This window comes from Poecilia mexicana, unplaced genomic scaffold (assembly GCF_051168715.1).
Source record: "Poecilia mexicana isolate PSO_F unplaced genomic scaffold, ASM5116871v1 scaffold_3, whole genome shotgun sequence".
NCBI classification, from domain to species: domain Eukaryota; kingdom Metazoa; phylum Chordata; class Actinopteri; order Cyprinodontiformes; family Poeciliidae; genus Poecilia; species Poecilia mexicana.
Window position 1 is genome coordinate 13,951,339 of NW_028263372.1, and position 15,599 is coordinate 13,966,937.

At 40.6% G+C, this 15,599-nt stretch overlaps 2 protein-coding genes across 3 annotated transcripts; one reads left to right on the top strand and one right to left on the bottom strand.

Moving 5' to 3' along the window:
- The first annotated feature begins 1,243 nt into the window (after nucleotides 1-1,243).
- On the top strand, nucleotides 1,244-5,873 carry hdc (histidine decarboxylase). 2 transcript variants are annotated; one of them, XM_014990220.2, is made up of 12 exons: nucleotides 1,245-1,915; nucleotides 2,064-2,236; nucleotides 2,342-2,455; nucleotides 2,539-2,661; nucleotides 2,756-2,893; nucleotides 2,981-3,124; nucleotides 3,739-3,805; nucleotides 3,914-4,076; nucleotides 4,239-4,329; nucleotides 4,415-4,513; nucleotides 4,641-4,742; nucleotides 4,975-5,873. In XM_014990220.2, the coding sequence occupies exons 1-12, from the start codon at nucleotides 1,888-1,890 to the stop codon at nucleotides 5,743-5,745; spliced, it is 2,013 nt and encodes a 670-aa protein (XP_014845706.2). In that variant the 5' UTR covers nucleotides 1,245-1,887; the 3' UTR covers nucleotides 5,746-5,873. The 2 variants fall into 2 exon arrangements, with proteins under 2 accessions (XP_087860320.1, XP_014845706.2); XM_088004194.1 differs by having other exon boundaries at nucleotides 1,244-1,915; nucleotides 3,739-4,076.
- Nucleotides 5,874-6,792: 919 nt separating this feature from the next.
- LOC106919694 (long-chain fatty acid transport protein 2-like) lies at nucleotides 6,793-14,190 on the bottom strand. The gene is made up of 10 exons (XM_014990235.2): nucleotides 13,592-14,190; nucleotides 12,098-12,307; nucleotides 11,829-11,987; nucleotides 11,320-11,444; nucleotides 8,865-9,059; nucleotides 8,647-8,737; nucleotides 8,364-8,562; nucleotides 7,618-7,715; nucleotides 7,253-7,383; nucleotides 6,793-7,165 (listed from the first exon to the last, which is right to left on the bottom strand). The coding sequence occupies exons 1-10, from the start codon at nucleotides 14,064-14,066 to the stop codon at nucleotides 6,992-6,994; spliced, it is 1,857 nt and encodes a 618-aa protein (XP_014845721.2). The 5' UTR covers nucleotides 14,067-14,190; the 3' UTR covers nucleotides 6,793-6,991.
- Between the last annotated feature and the right edge of the window lie 1,409 nt (nucleotides 14,191-15,599).

Genomic DNA, 15,599 nt, shown 5'->3' on the forward strand with positions numbered 1-15,599 from the left:
TTATAGAACCAAAAAAGCTATAAGAAATTTAAATATAGGGCAAATGAAAAGTTGGGGCAAGTTAAAAATACAGTACATGGTCCTGTCAATGAGATAAGCTAAAGAAAAAATATATCATTATTTTAATATGTAAAAAACTAAAAATCCTATTGCTTTCAGATGAGAGAGAGAAAAAGCTTCTGTATAAAAAAGGTTCCTGATAACATTGTGTGTTTATCAGACCAGCACTTTCTGTCCTGATGAATGAAGATGCAGGAGTTAATGCCTCAAATATTTTCCTGAGTGTCTTTTTTTCCAAAGTACTGTTTGCTTGAAACTGAATGAGCTCCCTGATTAAACACTAGTGAGATCATGTAAGTGGTATCACATGTCGAGCACAAAGCCCAGGAAACGGCCCGGTGTGTGAACAGTCCAGGTGATGCTGCAGCTTTTGTCATGCCGTTTAAAAGCCAGCGATAAGTTGCGACATGTGATGGTTTTGGCCTCATGTCATCTTTGTACTGTTTGCTCTTTGTTCATTTATTTTGCATAATGTCACCTGCATCTCACTTTTGTCTGGTTTGTATATTCGCCGGTCCTTATAAATGCTCAAACAATGTTTTGGAGCTGCGTTCAGGCGATGATGTGAAAACGTGGGTCCTACTGTATTTTCTTTTCTTCTGTTTTGGTGTAAAATTCACCCCAGGTCCTGAAGCACCAGAGCACACCCAGACCGTCACACCTTCACAGCTGACGGAATCGCATTTTCTAAAATGCTTTGTCAGTTTTGTGTCAGACAAATGTACAGAGAATATTTTCGTAAAAGTTTTGGGAATCATCAAAATGTTTTAGAGGAGTGCATTTATGGGCTTTATGGTTTAAAACTTGGAAACCTAACACGCCCATACTCCTGTTGCGTTACAAACTCTGACCTAACTGGGGCAAGGGAGGCCTCAAATGAGCTCCAGATCTTGTCTGGGATCCTTTGTGATTTTCTGGATGGGTTGTTGATGGTCCTGGAATGTCTCCCCTTCTCTCCGTTTATGAATAACGCTTCTCACTGGGATTCAATGGAGTCTCAGCATTATCTGGGTATGGGGGCGTAACAATGAATGACCAGGGAATGAAGAGACAAAATCCAGGAGGGTACGGTAAAAAGGTTTGAGGAAAAACAAAGGTAACCTGGGAGTTGGAGGAAGAATCTAAAGCAGGTTAGGATGAAACACTGTGAATTAAGCAACTTAAAACTTATGGGGGTTTTTTAATAAAGATGAACCACTGCTGCGTGTAGTAATATCTGGAGATAATGTGATGTTTTTTGAGATTTTGCTGCCTACTTTTCTACTGAATAAAATTAGATCTGGTAATGCCTAATGCAATTAAACCTAACTTTTCAAAACATGTACTCAACAATAGTTAATATAAGTTAACAAGAGGTTACATCTCCACACAGGGCCAGGTTAATTTGGATAGTTTTCTTTCCCTTTTTAAATTTTTTTTTTCTTCATAAGATAATGATCTTTGGGGATAAATCTTGTTTGGTGGGGGAAAAATAAATGAAAATGGAGAACATTTTTATGAAGACAAATGCTTTCCACGTAAAAAAAAAATTATAATTCATTGCAGAGATACTGTTATTGTAATGTACCAAATATTTTGTCTGAGTTTACATTTCCAAACTAGGACTCATGAATGCTTCAACGCTCACAGACCAAAGGCGCATAAAGGTAGATGACTAGAATAACACATGAAAAGCATCTGCTCGATGGTTCAGCCGCGTCACTTACTCAGGGCGTGTTCCTCACAACGACGTCTATATAGTCCTGTGATCCCTGATGCCAAGTGCACAGCACATCTCTGCAGCCAGTTGCAGCTCTGCTCAGTTAAAGACAGGACTCTTCTCCAAAAATGCAGGTTGAGGAATACAACCGCAGAGGTAACTACAGGCTCTCTTTTTACTGCATTTACTCCATTTCATGACAGATAAACATGCAAAGTCAGCTTTAAATTTGTAAAAAAAAATTTAATTAAATTAAACAACAACTGGGGACATCGGAGTGATTTCAGTGTATGTTACTGTGCAGGTAAGGAGCTGGTGGACTACATCACAAAGTACCTGAGCTCGATCAGGGAGAGGAGAGTCATCCCAGACGTGAAACCCGGCTACATGCGGGAGCTGCTTCCCGAAGCCGCGCCGACCGAACCGGAGGACTGGGAGGACATCTTCAACGACGTTGAGAAAGTCATCATGCCCGGGGTGAAATTTCTGTCAATGCCTGTCATGTCAACAAATGTTAAAAAAAAAAAAAAGGATTCTACACTTAATGCAGCAGCTTGAGTGTTTTCTTCTGTTTTTGTCCAGGTGGTTCACTGGCAGAGCCCTCACATGCACGCCTACTACCCCAGTCTGACCTCATGGCCCTCCATGCTGGGGGACATGTTGGCCGACGCCATCAATTGTGTGGGATTCAGCTGGGTAAGAGCCCAGCACGGCACACAACCCCCCAAAAAGTGGAGGCTGTGTGTCTTAACGTAATTCTGATTCTTGACTTAACACAGGCCTCCAGCCCAGCCTGCACAGAGCTGGAAATGAATGTGATGGACTGGTTGTGCAAAGCGCTGGGGCTTCCCTTTTTCTTCCTGCATCATCATCCTGACAGCATGGGTGGAGGTCTGCTGCAGGTTTGCAAACTGCATTTTCCATTTTGAATCCTCTGCTTTTGCCTGGACCTCACGATTTCTCCCCTCCGTCCCCCTTCGGCCTAACAACTCTTAGAGCACCGTCAGTGAGGGGACGCTAGTTGCTCTTCTGGCGGCCAGGAAGGACAAAATCCTGCAGCTGAAGGCCGAGCTGGACCAGGAAGTGGACGACTCGGTTCTCAACTCAACGCTGGTGGCCTACGCTTCAGACCAGGTCCACGTTGCCTCCTCTCTGTCAGCGACTGCCCCGCCATTGATCCGTTGAGACAAACCAGGACTTGTTTTGTGGCTGCCCTTGCAGGCCCATTCGTCGGTCGAGAAGGCAGGTCTGATCGCTCTGGTGAAGATCAGGTTTCTTCCCCCAGACGAGAAACTGTCACTGAGAGGAGAAACTCTGAAGCAAGCCATTCAGGAGGACAGGAGAAGGGGCCTCGTTCCCTTTATGGTATAGTTTAAACGTTTTGTTGATGTTTTGATGAGGAAAAGTCACTGGTGTTTTATGTTTTTGACATATTTAGAGCATTTTGAGCTCTTTAAAGTAGTGAGTCACAGTGTACACTTTGTAGTTATTTAAAACAATTTAAAGCCTGTTAATTATTCCGTATTGAGCACAATCACATGGAGTGAAGAAAAGTCAGAAAATGTTAATTTTGGCAGAGTTTTTAGCAAAGAATTCATTGCTTGTATTAATAAGTTTCTCATATATCTTCTTTAATGTCTATGGTTTCTTTAAAGTGTGAAACCACGACGCAGCAAATAAATAACACGAATTAGTTAGCTTCATGTATGTTTGATCAGGCATGTCAAAAGCAAGATCTGCTTTGGATCGTTAGCCCAAAACACTAAGAAAAAAAAAGAGGATAGAACATTTCACCTCTTAGAATATAAAAGATCAAAACCTAGAGAGGCATTGGAAGCATCCGTCACTAAGAAAAGCAAATTTCTAAAAAAATACAAGAGACACAAATAGACAGGGATCTAATGTTAATAATTAGGTGGATTAATTGCACTAGCATTTCCTGACACATCTCTCTGTGATCTGGTTTCCCTCCTGTTCAGCTGTGTTCAACTCTAGGAACGACAGGAGTGTGTGCATTCGACAAGCTCTCCGAACTGGGACCAATCTGTGAGTCTCCAAGCTTCACTTCAAAATATGTCATCGATGAGACAAAATCTGTGTTTTCTGCTTCATTTGCAGTGATGGAAATAATAGCTTTTTTTTTTTTGAACACAGGTGAAGAAGAGGGACTGTGGCTTCATGTTGATGCTGCCTATGCCGGCTCAGCCTACTTCTGTCCAGAGCTTCGCTGGTCCCTGGAGGGCATCGACTTCGCACAGTCTTTTGTTTTCAACCCTTCGAAGTGGATGATGGTTCACTTTGACTGCACAGCTTTCTGGTGAGTCAGAACACATTGTCTCACCCTCTGAATCAAATTAACATTTTACATTTCAAAGGGGGCCGGGTGAGAGGGGGGGGAATCAATCAGATGTTTTGAGTGAAGATGATGGACTCAATTGCGTTTTTTGTTGTTGTTGTTGTTGTTGTTGTTGTTTTTTAGGGTAAAGGACAAACATAAACTCCAGCAGACCTTCAGTGTGGATCCCGTCTACCTCAGACATGAAAACTCGCGGGGAGCCACAGACTTTATGGTACCAGAATCATCGTGTTTTTCACAAAGTCAAACCTTCAGTAGCTTCGTCGCCCAGTAACACTTCTTTTCCTCCTGACGTCCAGCACTGGCAAATTCCCCTCAGCCGGCGTTTCCGATCTCTGAAGCTCTGGTTCGTCATGCGCTCCTTTGGGCTGAAAAACCTCCAGGCTCATGTCAGACATGCAAGTGGCTTTATGCTCTTCCGTTGTGAACAATCACAGAACAAATATCTTATATTGAACAAAATAAATGTGAAACTATCCACTTAGTGGAGGTTCAGGAACATATTATTATTTTTTTCTGTTTTAGGGGATTGAGATGGCGAAACTCTTGGAGTCTCACATAAGGAGTGACCCAAATTTTGAGGTTCCTGCTGAGAGACATCTCGGCTTGGTGGTTTTCTGTCTGAAAGTACGCAAACATGACATTAAACAATAAAGATGTGCTAAGAAAAGCTTTATCTTTTGTATGAGGCAACATGCCCTTTGATCAATTACTGCCAAATTGCATGAATGTCCTCATCACACCTTGGTCAAAGGGACAAGCAATGATGCTTAACAAGATAGGTTTGAAACAGATTTAGCTCTTCAACTATTTTTATACATGCTGGTATTTATTTTTTTTAAATATTTTTTTATTCCAGGGAGGAAACGCTTTGACCCAGGAGCTGCTGAGGAGACTGACCCGTTCTGGCACCATGTACCTCATCCCAGCAGAAATCCACACGAAACGCATCATTCGGTTCACGGTGACGTCACAGTTCACCACGGCGGAAGACATCCTCAAGGACTGGGCCTTTATTTCTAAAACTGCTGACACTCTGCTCACTGAGAAGCTCAGCTTCAACAAAGCTGGCCAGCTGAGATCCGGCGTGCAAAAGGCGCCAGGGAAAGAAGGGAATCCAGATCCCCACCTGGACGCCATGGCTGACGAAAAGGAAGACGTGGTCACCCAGCTGGAGAAGGCTCAGATAGATCTGTGGATCGACAAAGCTTGGAATCGACCCAGGAGGCCGATGCGCTCCCTCAGCTGCAGCAGCGAGCCCCTGCCCTACTGGGCGCTGTTTAGCTTTGACTGTGAAACGACACCTGGTCTGCAGGACGGAGCGCACGGCCTCCCCGTACCGTCAGCCACAGAATCCGGCCCTATGTCGACGATCGCCGAGATGCCTTCGAGTCTTCCGGGGAAACAGGTCCTGAAAAAGCTGACAAAGTTCTACAGTGTTCCCAGTTTCTGCAACCAGTGGGCCCAGTGCAGCAGACACCCGCTAAACTGCCCTCTGAAGGTGGCGCACGCCGGTCAGAAAGCCCTCTCCTCCAGCTGCAGGAGGGTGAACCTCATGCTCTCTTCTCCTGCTGGAAACTCGCCTCCTACCTCTCCGCTGGAAAGTGCCAATGGTGCCGAACCTCAATAACTCTCAAATCAACGAACGGCAGTTCAGTCAGCTCGCAACCTTCAATAATGTCAACAAAAATACATTTTTTGTACACTTTGTGTCTTCTTTGTTTTTATTTCCAATAAAAGTACACCCCGCTCACCGTTTCTGTGTTTCACTCTGGTTTTCTTCCTCACCGAGTCGTAGATGGAGCTATTACTGCACTAACTGCAAGCATACATGTTCTTTTGTTTCTCAGTTATTATAGAGAGTACTTTGTTTATTTCTTTATACAATACAAAGTACTTCAGACTTAGGTTATCTGAGTTTAGCCAGTTATTTTTTTGTTTGGTTGTTTGAGTTGTCTGAATTGAGTCACAGTTCAAACTTCAAATGCCATTAACTATATACCATAACGCTTTGTGTTTCATTATCATAGAAAGGACTCCTGGATCAATGCCACTGCTATCAACCTTTTATTTATTTTTAACTGAGCCAGAAAGCTGACATGTACCTTCTATACTTTTACTTTTACTGCATCAAAGAAAGTATTTCTAGTTCAGTTTTTTGTGTCTAGTCTGTTTTTTACTGACAAAGCTATTGCTACCAACAACTAAATATAGATACTCTAATTTTTATTACTGTAGAAGGTAACCCTGGTTTTACAGTTCTGTTTAGTTGTGTGGAAATTTATCTATTTATTTATTTTTTTTGACTAAGTTGTTGATGGATGATTGCTGCTAAAAACTGAATGTACCTTTTACTTTTTTCTTTAACACAAAAAGTTCTCCTGGCTAGGTGATTTTGTGTCCAGCCTTTCCTGAACAGAATCATTTAGGGAGGAACTGCTATGTGTGTGTGTGTGTGTGTGTTTTTTTTTTTTTCTTGCTTCATTTTCCCATATGTAAATAAACTCCAGGCTCAGGGCTTCGGTGTCTCCCTCCTGTCCTCTCAACACTCAGTTGCTGAAAATGGATGCTCTGCTGGAAGTTTGTTTGAATCCCTTGTTTTGCAAATTGCCTCCAGATATTCGTTGTAAATTGGTGAAATAAATAATACAATATTATAAATGAAATATGAACTGGATTTATTTAAAATTTGTTTTATTTACACTTGAATTATACATATGTAAACAAAAACAACAATAATCTATTAAATATTCCTAAATGACATATTTTCCCTCTCACCCTTTGTAAACATGCTGAATGCATATTGGTCATTTTGCATCACTTTGCAGCCTATCATTGCCTAAAACGTTTAAAATCAGATGCATCGCTCGACTCGTTCAGAGCTTGAGCGTTCCCTTGGTGATGGCGGCAAGAATCTCCTGAGTCATGGGTACGTAGCCTTTACCGTTCTCCAGGAAAAACAAAGGGTCTTGGATGACGGTGGGGTCGAAACCCTCCTCAGCCAGTTTCGCCTTCAGCTGCTTGTACGTCCCAGTCACCGCTACAGCATCCTGTCCCAGGAACAATTTCTTGTCACTATGAGAATTTTTGTGTTGATTTTACCAACATTTTGCATCTTTCTTTCTACATCGGGTCACCTGGATCCGTAAGAAACGTGGCCTGGCATAGCTGGGCAGGAAGTTTTTGACATGCTCATACACGGCTGCGCCATCAAAGTCTGTGTTTTCTTTCAGCTTCAGAGCCGCCATTCCAATCCTTCCTTCGTGCCCTAATCAGTCCCAGTCAATGTTAAAAGACAACTTTATTAAATCACAAGTCTTTAACTTTTCCAACAATGGTAGAAAAGGTTCTCCTCAGAAGTCATATTCAGTTTTTATCATTACTTTCTACTTGATGTGCTACAATGAGAAAGGAAAAATATACATTCTTGCCCAGTTAAAAGTAGAAATCTATATTTCTATTTACAAAGTTGTGAAACGGGTAGTAATGACGTAAAAGTTACCTGGAACCTTCACACCGTAAACATTAGCCTCCTCAATGAAATCCACGGTCAGTAAATGATCAGTCACCTCAGTGGTCGCCACGTTTTCTCCTTTCCACCTGCACAAGACAAAAACACAGCCGGAGCACATGGAGAGGTTAGCTGCAGGTTGGTAGAATAATAATAATAAAATAAAAAAAATCCAATATTGTGAAAACTATTACACCTAGAGAGACATCAATAAAGCAAAAAGTCAAATATTTAAGTTTCTCAACAGTTAATGTCTCACATAGATTACTGAAAACACTTCCAGTTCCAACATTGATATATTCTACCTGAGACAACTCAGATCTCAGAACATTGTTGTATTTTAAGGGAAAACTAGCTTGCAAACATTTATACCAGCTGATACCACTTTTACATTGGAGCTTTTTTGTTCCTTAATGATCTTCAGATCTGGAAAAATAATGACGAATGATGATCTTATGTGTCCATTATAGCATTTTCAGTCTGTCTACTATAAGTATAATCAATAGGCCAGCCTAGGATGCAGATTATCTCTGTATCGAGATCATTAGAAATATACATCTATATGTTCTGACTGAAATTATGATACAATCAGTGTTACAAGAGCTTGAAATATGATTTAACCAAAAAGGGCAACTACTTATTGGTGGTAAACCAACTTTCCTTCTGCCTTCATAGGCTCATAGTCTTCTCCAAGTGTCCATCTGTATAGATTTTTCCATTTTGTCCCAGCCACTGACCTGAAAGTGTCTCCAATGCGGTCCTGAAAGTAAACAAATCCCTCCTCGTCTATCCTTAACAGGTCGCCGCTGTTAAAGTAGAGGTCTCCCTGCACGAAGACGTCTCGCAGCTTCTTCTTCTCCGTCTGCTGTTTGTTCTTGGCGTAGCCATAGAAAGGGGTTTTCTGTCCTATCTTCCCCACCAGCAGACCGGTTTCGCCTTTACGTTAGAGAAGCAAAAACCACGGTAAGTTTTGAAAAAAAAACAAGGAAGGATGTTAGATTTGCATCTGAACGAACTCACCTTTAGGGACTTCAATGCAAAATCCTCTGGAGTTTCTGACTGGCTCCTCTTTTTCTGTGTCATACCTTATGAGGGCGTATGGACATGACATCTGGGAGATTACGATAAACGAAAAATAAGAAATCATTTGAGAGCAATTTGAATATCCTGTACAGATAAAAATTTGACAAGCACAAACAATATACACGTACACATATTATGCTAATTACGATTCTCACCTTGTAGAGTAAATGCTCTCTGCCGACGGCTCCAACTTTTCCCACGTCGTTGATAAATCCAATATTGGATTCTGTCGCTCCATAGCATTCGCAGATGCGAACGTTCCCAAACCGCTGCAGGAAGTCAACCCAGGTGTCCGGCCTTATCCCATTCCCCAGAGCCAGTCTCACTTTATGATCCTTCTCATTGTCTTTCTGAGGGGAGGGTGAAGGAGAGGTCAGACACAAATAAAGCATCTTTATGAGCAATGTTGCACAATGATGCAAGAGCAGAGTTAGGTAACGTCATTTTAGTGGCTTTTAAAATGTATCGCCATATAGTTGGACAAATAAAAATGAGAAATCGGACAGCATGTGAACAAGAATGCAGCATAGTAAACACAGCATCTGGAATTTTAATAGCTGTTTTTAAAGTAATTAAAGTAATTCAATTAAGGTAATTTAGATGAACTGGGCTGAACAGAAGTCGAATACATTTTTTGAATAGAGAAAAAATGGGGATTTTATTTTGTTCTTACACTTTTGGCACGTGCGATTTGGTTCAAAAGTCACTAATGCATATTTGCTACTTAGCTATTTAGTGCTGCCCAGTTTAAATAGCTTATTTGTGCTTTTTTCCTGGAATTTTAAAAAGACGTTTGTGTTTCTCCAATCTGGCTCTTCAATCTTTATGCATAAAGAAAAAGCAGTATGCATAAATTTCAGGTCGCTTACGATGACGGCCTGAGGATGCTGCTCGGGGTGCCGCGATGGAGTAGTGCCAGTCAGATGTTAGTAAATGTCAGTGCAGTACCAACTTGTGCTGCAGTGCTTCAGAACATTATGTACAGATGTATGTGTAGGTTAACAGACTCCGTGATGAACAGCATCATTCACACTTTGACCAATCCTGTTCAAAACTCAGGAATCACTGAGTTTACATGGCAGTGGATGACTATTTTATTTTTATTGTTCTTGTTGTAGTTCTGTCTGTTTCTTGTTTTTTTTTATGGACCATAATTGTGTCTGAATAAATAGGATTGATTGATTGATTGATTGATTGATTGATTGATTGATTGATTGATTGATTGATTGATTGATTGTAACATATATTAAATAAAATGAAAGCAAATCTTTATTTCGAACGTGTAAAATGTCCGGGAAAAACATTAAGAAAAAGAAACATTATAATAATTAAACATAAAAAGCAAAACTTTCACATAGCAACAACTAATGGCCCAAAGGCAAAGAAATTATCAGCACTGATTCGACGTCCCTATTGAATCCATCCTGTCTAGCTGCACTGCTACACTGGAAGGAAAAGAAAGACCCTGTGTTGTACAGAGAATACAGAGAGTGAAATCAACAGGAAAGCAGCCGACCTCATAAACAACACAACCTGCCTCTGTCTGGCCTCCTGATCTCAGTCACAAATGTACCCACAGACTGGCTCCACCAGGCTGAGGACAAGCTTCTCACACCAGGCTGCTACAGTCATAAACTCTCCCTGCTTTTCACATCCCTCCCAATATATCAGTGTACACAAGCCTTTCCCACTGGGACCTCAACCACACGGCACTCTTAACACAGAGCTCCTGTATGTGTAGGCCAGCTCCTTTCATATTTCTATAGGTTTTTAAATGTAATTTAAATGTTTTCAGGTTATCAAACAAATCTTAATTTCACACAAACACTCTAGCTAGCTAGAGAGATAGCTGACTAGATAGATAGAGGTTTTGAAATTATGATCTCATTTATTAAGGAAAAAAGAAACGTCCAAACCATCCAGTGAAAAAGTAACTAATAATCTAATACTAAAGTATGAAGCATAACAGCTGCTTGTGACTCAGCTTTGCTTCTCGTCTGTATTGCCTTCCAAACTGTGTTGCTTTCTGAACGTTTTTAGCCTCCTTCATGTCAGACAGGTTCGGTGTTTTTAATTTTTTTATTTTATTTAATGAGTCTTACAATAATCAGACCTGTAGATGGCTAAAAGAAGTGAAATCAGCTTCCTAAAAAGGGGGTTAATCACATCGTCATTATATTTAAGAGAAATAACCTTTTCTTTATCTAGCATTCAAATTCACATGATTGACTGAAGCCTTTAAATTGAACAAAAAGCCTTTTTTTTTTTGCCATTTCTCAGGTAGAAGAAATCTGAGAAATGGCAAATATCTTTAATGTTATTCTGTGCAGAACAGCCGTGATGTTTGTCTGGTTAGCTGGAGGTTTCTTCCTGTTAAAAGAGAGTCATTCTTCTCCACTGTTGAGGAGGTTATTAAATTATCCAAGTTCTTGGATTGTTAACCCTGCTGAATTTAGAGCACATTTTGATGTGCTCCAAGTTCTTGGATATTTAAGCAATGACTAAACTTTTTAAGGAAGGTTAGGTCTGCTGCTTGATCAAAATGTGCTCTAAATTCAGCAGGGTTAATAAAGGTCTTTTGGGATCGTGTGATTTCAAACTAATGTTCACCTTGGGTGTGTTGCACAGGTAACGCATGATCTCTCCAATGTACTGAATGACGGTCACATTGTGCTTTCTGCAGTCGTTCCAGAAGTTGGAAGCCGAGAATTTTTGTCTCAAAACCACAGTGATGCCTGAAAAAGGAAGACGCACAGATAACAGCAGAAAACGAGACACGAGGCTAGCTGAGGGCTCAGTAGTGTTTACAGGTTTGTAAACTGAGCTTTGAGTCTTTCAGACACAAACACTGGAAACCAGAACCAGATTACCTGTTACTTGAGGTTTAACCTTACATAATCTTGATATCATTATTGACACAAAGCAGCAGACAGACAATGACTAAATAGCTACTGGACATCGTCACATTTTTAAGATATTGAGTTCATTCACTTTCTTTTAGGTTCTTCTCCACATTTCTCCTAACACTCACCATCGCTCTAGCTACTCATGGTTCACTCATCGACTCTTTCTTTCATAGTCGTAGGCGACATGTCTGATTGAAGTCTCTCATGGATTACCTCGCTCTATGGCTCCGCAGAGTCCCATCAGAAATCCAGAGGAGTGATAGAGGGGCAGGTACAAATAGAGAACATCGCCGGAGTGCACACCAATTATAGCCAGGAGAAAAGCTGACATCCATACCCTCTCGTGGTTAACTACAGCTGCCTTGGGAAGTCCTAAAAGATAACATTGCTATTAAAAGCCTTTTGGGTGCAGTTCAAGGCCACAGCCACCAAGAAACACTACGGAAGGAACAGGTCAAGGTCAGACCAGGACGGCTGATTACCCGTGGTCCCTGATGTGTAGATGTAGACAGCGGGAGTTTTGAGGCTGACGTTTGCCCTCAGCTCTGGCGACAGAGGCTCGTCACAGGTCCACTCGATCTTATCGGAGAGGCTTTCAATGCCTTCAACATCACTGCGGTCGCTGAGGATAAACACGCGTATGCCCTGCTCTCTCAGAGCTGGCAAAACCTCTTCTACGGCTCCTTGCAAGTCTGAGAGAAAGCGAGAAGAAAAGTGGCATTAGAGGTCTGTGCAAATATGAACGGTAGTTCTCAAGGAAGTTACAAATAAATCCAAATATTGCACGTGTAGTTTAATCTAAAGCTGTTTGATTTATTGTCTGTGACACAACGGGGCAGGGGAGAGCAAACAGGAAACTGCATGACACTGTAAGCTATTTTATAGCACTTTTCACACATGGTGCTGTAAAATGTCTATCTTTATCCGCTTGCATTGCTAACAGTTCACTGCTAAGCTGGTTTTCAAACAGAATAAAGTGGTCAGTTTGGATATGATGGGTTCATTTTTCTATTTCTGAAAAAACAAAAAGAGGGTGAAATTAACCTTAATTCCCTTTTCTGCAGCCCGTGAATCTGTATATAGCAGTAGAAATATAAAAATAATTAAATTCTGTTCTGGCTTTTGGTTTCTGTGATGAAAGTCACACCTTTTGAAAACAAATTTTTTGTTGCAAGAACCACCAAAAATAAATTAAGTGCATATTTTAAAAGTCAGACTGGACTGTTTTGCTGTGTTGCTACGAAGAAAAAAAAATCATGTTTATTGCCATTGCATATTTGATTGAACAATGCAGTCAAACTCTGTATTCCATTGTTTTCCTGACAATTTAAATGTACAGGCTTGTATGACAAGTCAGAAGTCAAAATTTCAAGTGGAGACTTGAAAATCCAACATGGCCACCTTGAATATAATTCAATGCTCAAATAAAGATAAAAAAAAATGGCTTATCTTGTTTTCTAATTATTCGTGTCGCAAATCACACATATTCTACAAGATCCTTTAGTGAACATTATGTTAGTGATTGAAAGGTCAAAATTCAGAGAAATACACTGTTGTTAGCTTATCAAAGCCCACCGTTTTTCCAGCATCAAACTGGAGCAAGATTAGGTTGGGCTTAATGTTATTCCCAGACCTGAGATCCAGCTCAACAGGAAGCACGTACCACATGAGGAACTCGAACCACAGTTTGAGAACCATAGTCTAACTAATTTCATCTACCCAATGATTAGTTCATGTTCTGTTTGTCTCAAAATAAACACAAATGAGTTATAACATTAGCACTGGCTTCAATAGACATTCAAAAACAGGAACAAAAAAAGCTCATTGGACAAAATCATTCATTTCTCAGCAAGTCACGTGACAGTAAAAAAAACGGTCTCGGAAAGATGGGATACAGAAAAAAAAACAAACAAAAAAAAAAAAAACCTGAAAAAATTCTACAAATGGACCCCCTCTGAAAAGTGGCTCCAGCTTACCAGCACCGGCGATGAGGACCTTGGCTTCGCAGCAGGAGAAGCAGTGGACCAGAGACTTGGACCTGATGTTGGAGTTGAGGAGCGCCGCCACGCAGCCCAGCTTGGCCAAACCCAGCCAGAGCCACACAAAGTGGGGCTCGTTGCCCAGAAACACAGCGACTGTGTCCCCCTCCTTCAGCTGGGCGTGCATCGACAGAGCTCTGGCTACTTTGTTGCTCTCCCTGTCGGCCTGGCTGTACGTGTAGGAGCTCTCCTCATAGATCAGAAAGGTCTTTTCTGGATGCTTCTCCACTCTATCCAAGAAGCAGTCCAGCAGGCTGGAAAAGTTCTTCTTCATTTTGCTCATTCGGATGCCGATGCGAATTACAGTGACCGTGTATCTTAGATCCCCCAGAACATAGGGATTTCGCAAATAGATGAACAATGGCAAAATTGGCAAAATTGCCAAAACGGCAAATAGGATGTATGCAATCATTGTGCTCCGGGTTGCAGACTCAGTCCTGAGGGTTAAGAGAGCCTCAACCACTGCGGTGAAAAGCTTTGATTCGCTTACGCCTCCTGAACTTTGCCCAACTCCCACCTCTTCTGGTTGTAAAAGAAGAAAAAAAGGGTCCACACACGTTTTCACTGACCAACCACTGATGAAAGGGAAAGCATGTGGTCCCAGGGTCCTATTTTTCAGGGGTGCAGCGCAATCATTTGGGCTTAAAACGTCAGATCATTGTTTAAAACATGACAATGAGCAAAGGAAGTTTGTTGAAAAAGTAGTCAGTGGGATGATGTGCATGTTTCCCATTTATAGTTATGATCACTGACTGAGATCAATCATCAGTTTTTTTAAATATTTAACACTGAAATCATCACATAGTAACTAATTCAGTGTGGTTTTCTAATTCAGACCAATCTTATAGCTGATCCTGTTTTAAATCAGTTATATATAACTAATTTAATTATAATTAACAACATAGTTTCTACACGTTAAATGCCTGACTAACAGTGGTTTTGTTGGCATTTTTATTACATATTTTAAACTCAGAAATGTATTCATGCATTTCTGAGTTTAAATTCTCACCATGACACTTAGCTCAGGGCTTTTGATGGCCACTCCAAAACTTAGTCGTTGTCTGAAGTTACATTGTACATCTGGAAGCATTTGCTGAGTTGCTTTTTAAATGACAACCTGAGTTGGTATTTCAGCCCCACATCGATACAGGACTTGTCTTATGTTTTCGTTCTGGATTCGATCCTCGCATTTCGCTCAAAAACATTGGCACAGCTTCAAAATACAGAAAATGTCTCCTCTCCACACACTCGCATATGCTTAAAGAACGGATGAGCTGCAGGCTTCTGGAAATCCATTTACAAAATGAGCCGGATCTGTTGATACCCACAATTTGTTTCTGCAATACAGGCAAATTTCTTTTAATTTTCCCGACGTTTGATAAACAAGAAAGATGTGCTAACATACACCCAGAGGTTTATTTTCATTTAACTTTTTCATCTAACAATGTATGCAAACATCTGGTGTAGCAGCTAAATTCACAGTGACCTCACATTTCTTAAACACTGTTAGTTGTAGCATTTTTATAGAAAAGAAGATTTAAAAATAACAGCTGAAACATTTTTAATGTATCCGAACATTGCAATATAGACAATTCATTTCGTACGGTGCAAACACATTGAGACAGTCATATGAAAATGCTCATGTGTGCATTGTTATAGCAACCAGTGCCTTTAAAACGCATCAAATGTAAACTTTTTTTTTTCAAAGAGAAAAGTAGCGGTGAGCTAATTATTTTGTTCTTGGTTTTGTATGCACATATTTTCTCTTGTCCTACTGGCTACTTGTTTTCTCTCTCTCTCTCTCTGTTTTTTAAACAGTTTGAAATAAATTAAAATAAATAAAACTGTAGTTGAGATTGGCTACACTCTAAAAACTGTATTTGGGCTGCAGTTCATCTTATGGACTTTAATTTCACTTAATTCTTTTGCTTTTGCTATGACAACT

What these genes read in the sequence shown, in the direction of transcription:
- hdc (XM_088004194.1), top strand. Translation starts at nt 1,888, where the DNA reads ATGCAGGTTGAGGAATACAACCGCAGAG. An exon ending in TGGGTGGAGGTCTGCTGCAG is followed by an intron (nt 2,662 to 2,755) that starts GTTTGCAAACTG and finishes AACAACTCTTAG; the next exon opens with AGCACCGTCAGTGAGGGGAC. An exon ending in TGGCCTACGCTTCAGACCAG is followed by an intron (nt 2,894 to 2,980) that starts GTCCACGTTGCC and finishes CTGCCCTTGCAG; the next exon opens with GCCCATTCGTCGGTCGAGAA.
- LOC106919694 (XM_014990235.2), bottom strand. Translation starts at nt 14,066, where the DNA reads ATGATTGCATACATCCTATTTGCCGTTTTGGCAATTTTGCCAATTTTG. An exon ending in TTGCATTGAAGTCCCTAAAG is followed by an intron (nt 8,563 to 8,646) that starts GTGAGTTCGTTC and finishes TCTAACGTAAAG; the next exon opens with GCGAAACCGGTCTGCTGGTG. An exon ending in TTACGGTGTGAAGGTTCCAG is followed by an intron (nt 7,384 to 7,617) that starts GTAACTTTTACG and finishes GGGACTGATTAG; the next exon opens with GGCACGAAGGAAGGATTGGA.